Consider the following 6,465-nt stretch of genomic DNA (forward strand, 5'->3'; position numbering starts at 1 on the left):
CATGTTGGTGGATAATTTGGAACAACGGCGAAGCTTGGACATACACATTGAGAGGGCCGGACTATTTTCAATGCTAATGATATGAAGATGGAACTAATTTTTGATTCGATTACCCATTATTCTTTTCTATAGATAGTTGGTCAAAGTAGTAAAATTAGCTTAACGTGAACCAAGTAGGTCAAAACTCTCTTCTTTCGATGTATTCATCTATTTTTTTATGTGGGTTAGCATATTCTAACCGACATCTTGATTAACAAAATTTTGTAGTTAAAAAAAAATATTTTTGCACACACATTTTTTTCCGGCGAGCGAACCCATTATAATTTTAAAAAATATTTGAGCCCGTTGATTAAAAAAAATTTTGTTTAACTTTTTTTAGTAATCAACTTCTTTGTATAAAATATAAAATGTTATATAAAAACTATGAAAATTAATAAAAATAAAAAAATGGTTAACAAGACAATTGCTCGTATATAGATTAATATAGAATCACAAAAATACTAATAGAGTGAGCATGTAAGGCTAACCCAATTAATACTTAATAAAATTAAACTTAAAAAAAAACAAACATAAGCGTCTTCAGCCTTGGTTTTGCGTTTGTAATAATGAAAAGTAGTGTTTTTTGAGAGTCATGATTGAAGAAATCATGAATCATTGTCAAAACATTAAAACGCGTACTAAACAATTATAATATTTTTTTTTATTAAAGCGACAATGTATTTTATTGAATGTTGACGATGTACTTTGTTATGATAATGATATTGAATTTTATTTATCTAACCCAACCCGACCAGGCCCGGAAACTTTGATGTAGGAAAAAAAATTAAAGCTTCAAAAAATTCCGAACCAATAAAAAAAAATTTGGTTCCAGCAAGATCTATATAACATCGTATATATAGACCAGATATAAAAATATGTAAATCTAACTATTTTCTTGACTTCCCAAAATGCTATGTGAAAACACAACTTTGTCGTGCCCCATTTTTTTAACTTTCAAACAACCGTTGACTTGACGATTGGACACAAACTGCATCGGTTTGTAGACGCCAGGAGCCAAAAGCAAAAAAATGGAAATAGAAATCGCAAGTTGGGATGCAAATTACTTACCTCTTATAATAATAATAATAATAATAATAATAATAATGAGGAAAATTGGATTTTAATAATCTAAACTATTAATCATTGGCCACCAATAATCCCAACTATCATTGTGACTGATGGCAATCTCAACTTTCAATGTTGTTACCAATAACAATCCTAACTTAACAACTTGCTAACTCTGTTGGTTATTTCTATTAAGTTAGAGTGAAATGACCGGAATACCCTTACTAGCAAATAAATAATTGAGCTGACAAAAAAAACCTAAAAATAATATTATGATATTCTAAATAGTGAAACCGTAGCCACCACCACTCTTCCTCTTCCACCGCGCTCCTTTTCCGGTGAGTATTTTCAGGCAAGTGATTTTCCGGCGAGTAAGGGTACAAGCACCACCACCAGAATAAACACAAGCACCCTTACTTTTGTATCTCTCTCGACGGCTATGTTCGGAATTACACCTCACCACCGCTCAGATCTCTCTGTCTCTACATCATGTTTTGTGTTGCTTCCTGGATTCTTGTCGGAAAGACAAGGCATTGGGATTGTTGGTGGCCAATGATTAATAATTTGGATTATTAAAATCTAAGTTTCTAATATTAATAATAATAAATCATAGGACAATCACCTCAAGAAGTAACACAAACAATATATAAGGCCTTCTTTTTAAATCAAAAGATTCAAATATAATTTAACAAGATCATCAACTTAAGAATTCTTTATGTAATGCTTCTTCTTAACTAATCATATTAAAAGAATCAAAAACAACTTAATAAGATCAACAAGTCAAGAATTCTTGAAAGTAACTCCCCGACCGCGTGTTCCATCTGTACTTAAAATAACCGATGGTAGAAATGAAGGGACGACAAATGCCACACCCAAACAAACAACAGCCAGGATCACAACCCACCAGGCTTCATGTGGTATGCCTAACACTAGTTCATCACAGACTGCCATCAAAATAACGAAAAAGCATTGAGCAGGGATAAAAACAAGGTGCAATATGGTCAACATATCAGTAAATAAGATCAAAGTTACCTATGTTATAAATGACCATTTCCCTCTCCTTTCCATTAGGTATTGCAACCACCCCTTCAGGGTCAACGGTCAACACGACATATGTTTCACTCTAGAACAAAAAATCATAATCATTACTTTTTCAAAAACAAGCATTAGATGTGCCAAATTGGGCAGCTTGGATAAACCAAACGTTTCGTAAACCGTTCGTTAACTGTTCGGCAGGTAGTTTGTTATGTTCGTTTATTTAATAAACGAACGAACCTAAATAAACCCTTTTTGTTCATTTAGTTAAACGAATGAACATAAGCACATGTCTCGTTAGTTCACTTACGTTCGTGAAAACTCTTTCATTTAGATTAGTTTGTGTTCATTCATTTATGTTAGTTAGTTGGTTTAAGTTTATGTAAGTTCATTAATTAGTTCATTTAAATTTTTTAGGCCCAATATATTGTTGTTCATGACTACTTTTAGTTGGTTAGAGCTCGATTAAGTTCATTCATCTGTGTTCAGTTATGTTTGTTCGTTTACGTTCATGAACCGTTCGTTTATACTATTAGCAAACAAACAAACGAACACGAACAACAAAACCCTGTTCGTTTTATTGTTCATGTTCATTTGTTTTGTTTACATGCCTGCGTATCAATTTTAGATAAGGTTTTAATATTTGACCCACATTCGACCCGCTAGAGAGAAAATTGAGCCTGCATCAACCTATTTTCAAATTAACGATTTGAAATCGCTAGCTTTAAAAGCAATAAAAAATTGAAGCTAGTCAAACCTGGTCATTTTGCAAGTCTGCATCATCATTCTTGAAAATCAACTTTTCAGTGTTCAGTAATTTTCTATGATGCTTGAACAATAAATCCGGGTGTCCTCTCTTCAGTTGTAATGAAAAGCTAGTGGGTATCTGGTATAAAATGTATCAAGATTAGTCTACTTGCAATGTACACAAACGCATAAAAAAAGATGTTTATTATACCTACAGAAGCAGGATATGATATCTTGACTTCATACCACGTCTTCGGTCTTAGCCCTTGAAGCTGGTAGATTCGGGACCCGCTTTGTAATGGCACAGTTTCCTTTTTTAGTTCCTCACCAACATTCAAAATGTTCCCATATGCCCTGTAACGTTTACACAATAAAAACAAGAAAAATAAGAAACCGTCTATGTATCATTAGAGATTAACGTTGGAAAAAGTAGTCATAAGAAAGTACCTGCCTATGACTTGTAGTGTAATCAAGCAAAGCAGAAAGCAGTAACCTCGAGGACTTGCACGCGCCATTCTAGCAGTAGCCACTGAGTTGCTTGGAAGCCAAGTTAATGATTCTACTGCATCCAAATTTGTATGTTTTCAACTCAAATCCAATTCATTGTCACGTCGGCAATTCTAAAAGCAAAAATCGAACAGACTGTCGTGTCGGCTTTCTGATGTTTTATAAAAATTGAAACACAAGTCGCTCAACTGATTTCAATTACTTAACAGAAAAACTGAAACTTTTGCTTGCCAAAGTCCTAAATCAAAAGAATATCTATCTAGTCACTTTATGTTTTGCTAATTACTTTTATTAATAATATATCGTCAATAGGAAATCATGTTTAGCAATATACATGGGTAAGATATGAAACAACCAAATTAAGGGGTGTCTGGATGGGATGTGAGTTTCGAACATCATTCATTGTGAGTAAATATTTGGACCCTAGTTGCACAATCAATCAAAAAAGAATGAGTAATTGACAGGGTATTCCAACACTTTCTACAGTCTACGAAGAGTACTGAGATCCAACAGAAACGTAAGCAGTAGTAATCAATCACTGAACCATACCTCACAGTTTCCGTCTTCGTTCTTGGTCGCCGTTGGATCAGCCGGTGAAGATGAACAACGGACTGTTTGGATTGGTTTATGCTGAGTAAAAAAGAAAAAAAAAAGTTATTTCTATCAAGAAAGAAGAAGAGTTGGTAAATTATTGACTGAATCCTTTTTTGGAAATTTATAATCACAACTTTCATCTTTAATCGATGTAGGTCCTATTTAACGACTCGGCTACTCTTAACGTATTTGTTTTCATCGTTCCGCGACTAACGGAATCCTAACGCCTAGGTGGTCGGTAAAACGTTTTTGGCCAACGACCTCAATAATTGGGGGCTTTTTCTAGAAAATGGTTCCTAAAAGTCCGATATAAGGTTACAAAGATGTTTGGGAAGAAACTATTGAGTTTTCCGGAAAAAAAGTGAGGTTCCAGCGACCTGCAACTAACGGCATTATAATTCTGCTAGTCGCAGATCACTGGGAACAAATATGATAAAAGATGTGATCGATTTGTTAGTTGAGACTTACAACTACCAAAAGATAATTATTGCTATAAATAAAAACAAATACACCTTATTATAATATCAATAAGGGGTACTTAATCATAATGAAAACTTGCATAATCAAACCCTTTAAAACTTAAATTTAAAATCAAGGTTTATAAAAAAATTGTGGTGAATCAAGAATCACAAAAATACTCACTCAACCAAACCATATCTCACACTTCTATGTTAACATTCATATTTTCATGAAAATCAAGAAAGAAAACTCATCTAACCTGACCTAAATAACAAGTTTAACCTTGAATACGAATAGCAAACATACAGAGAGGAGTGAGAATGAAAACAATTGAAAAATAGGACAATTGCATATTTCTTTTTTCAAACCTTTTATGCAATTGAATTTATGAGTTAAGTAAATATGCATTTAAGTTAGGGAGAGAGAAATATACAATTAATCTTAAAAAAAAAAAAAACTAAATTAGGGTTCTATATCTAAGCATTCTCATCCCATCCCCCAAAACACCCATATCTTTATAATTTTAAAAAAGTCATTCAATTATTCTCTCCATCCTATCCCTTATTCCTATTCTCTGTCTCTATATACGCTACAGTAACTCTTCATATATGAGAAGTCACTCCCCATCTCAACTACATCGTACTTTCACCCGCTCATCTTCTATCGGCCTTTCTAAACAAACCAACCAAAGGCAATTGATTATCTCTTAAGCAAAATCAAAGAGTTCTGGTTCGAATCGAAACAATTGGTGTCCCTGTGGTCACCAATACAAGCTGCAATAGGTACCCCTCTCTCCTTATTATCTCTCATTTTCATTATGTTTATTGTAGGATTCCAACTATTTTCATGAAATTTACCACAAATTAGGAACACCAAAGCTAAAGCAACACTCAGATAAGTTACTGAAACACAATATCTGAAATTTAATTAAGGATCTAGCTACTGCCTATTAGGGTTATTCACGGTTCGGTTTTAGGTCAAACGGTTATGTATTATCGAAATTCAAAAACCAAAATCGAACCATTGAAAATTAAAACCGAACCATTACTAAAGGTTTAGTTTCACGATTTGGACCAGTTGTAGAATCTTTTTAAATGTTTTACTAATTCCTATGCGGTATACGAATATAGCTTTTCTTATAAGAACATAATAGCTTCCCTATCATAAATTACATGAATACATAATTATATTATTAATAGAACAAAAGTTGTTTCATTAAGTTTTATGAAATATTAAAAATAAGTTACATGTATAGTGTATACAATAATACAAAAGGGTTGTGTGTGATTGTAATGTTAATTTTGAAGACACCAATAACCAGACAGTGTCTCTGTAGGATAAAATATGTTTTCATATGGAAACATAATAGATAAAAATACTATACGACCCGGCCCAACCCAACAATGACTCGTTAATGCTTCTCTATGTAACTGCACTTTGTTTGACTGGTTAAAGGTAAATTCTTGTCATTCTGCTGCTCTTGCTGTTATTCTATATGTTCCTGTGATTTTTTCTAATTTGTGTTTTTTGTATTTTGAATATGCAGTTGTGTGTGTGTGTCATATTCATTTGTAATCAAATATATTCTGAATCAAATCATTTATAAAAGAGCCCAAGTCAGCCCTACTCTGAAAAATGCCATACGAAAGATGGAATCTTTAGTGGTATAAAATGTTTAAACTAGTTGTATCGAAGAAAGTTGGTCAGTTCAGTTTTAGTGGTATAACGAGCTGGTGATGGCTGTTTAACCTTCTAAAGCTTTTAAATGCGCCATACACAATTGTGCATTTGTGTTATATTCAAGCTCGAGTTGGTAATTATTCATGTTTATATAATATATGATTTTTTATTTTTAGTATTTTTAATACAAGATAGTATGTATTATTTAGTTATTTTTGCTGTAATTTTATATATTATATTGGTTTTTCTTTAAATATATTGCTAATATATTAAATTAAGATCACATAAATAATGCTCGTTTTGGTTTTCGGGGTTGATAAGTAAAGCTCGGCTCGGGCC

General features: G+C 32.7%; 1 protein-coding gene across 2 annotated transcripts; it reads right to left on the reverse strand.

Moving 5' to 3' along the window:
• Positions 1-1,731: 1,731 nt before the first annotated feature.
• On the reverse strand, positions 1,732-4,005 carry LOC143621450 (uncharacterized). 2 transcript variants are annotated; one of them, XM_077092872.1, is made up of 6 exons: positions 3,943-4,005; positions 3,334-3,402; positions 3,102-3,240; positions 2,897-3,025; positions 2,137-2,227; positions 1,732-2,048 (listed from the first exon to the last, which is right to left on the reverse strand). In XM_077092872.1, the coding sequence occupies exons 2-6, from the start codon at positions 3,399-3,401 to the stop codon at positions 1,885-1,887; spliced, it is 591 nt and encodes a 196-aa protein (XP_076948987.1). In that variant the 5' UTR covers position 3,402; positions 3,943-4,005; the 3' UTR covers positions 1,732-1,884. The 2 variants fall into 2 exon arrangements, with proteins under 2 accessions (XP_076948987.1, XP_076948986.1); XM_077092871.1 differs by lacking the exon at positions 3,943-4,005 and adding an exon at positions 3,526-3,631 and having other exon boundaries at positions 3,334-3,415.
• Between the last annotated feature and the right edge of the window lie 2,460 nt (positions 4,006-6,465).

The sequence above is a fragment of the Bidens hawaiensis genome, unplaced genomic scaffold (assembly GCF_021521415.1).
Source record: "Bidens hawaiensis isolate Kalapana, Puna unplaced genomic scaffold, B.hawaiensis_p1.1 tig00002866_1, whole genome shotgun sequence".
Classification (NCBI taxonomy): domain Eukaryota; kingdom Viridiplantae; phylum Streptophyta; class Magnoliopsida; order Asterales; family Asteraceae; genus Bidens; species Bidens hawaiensis.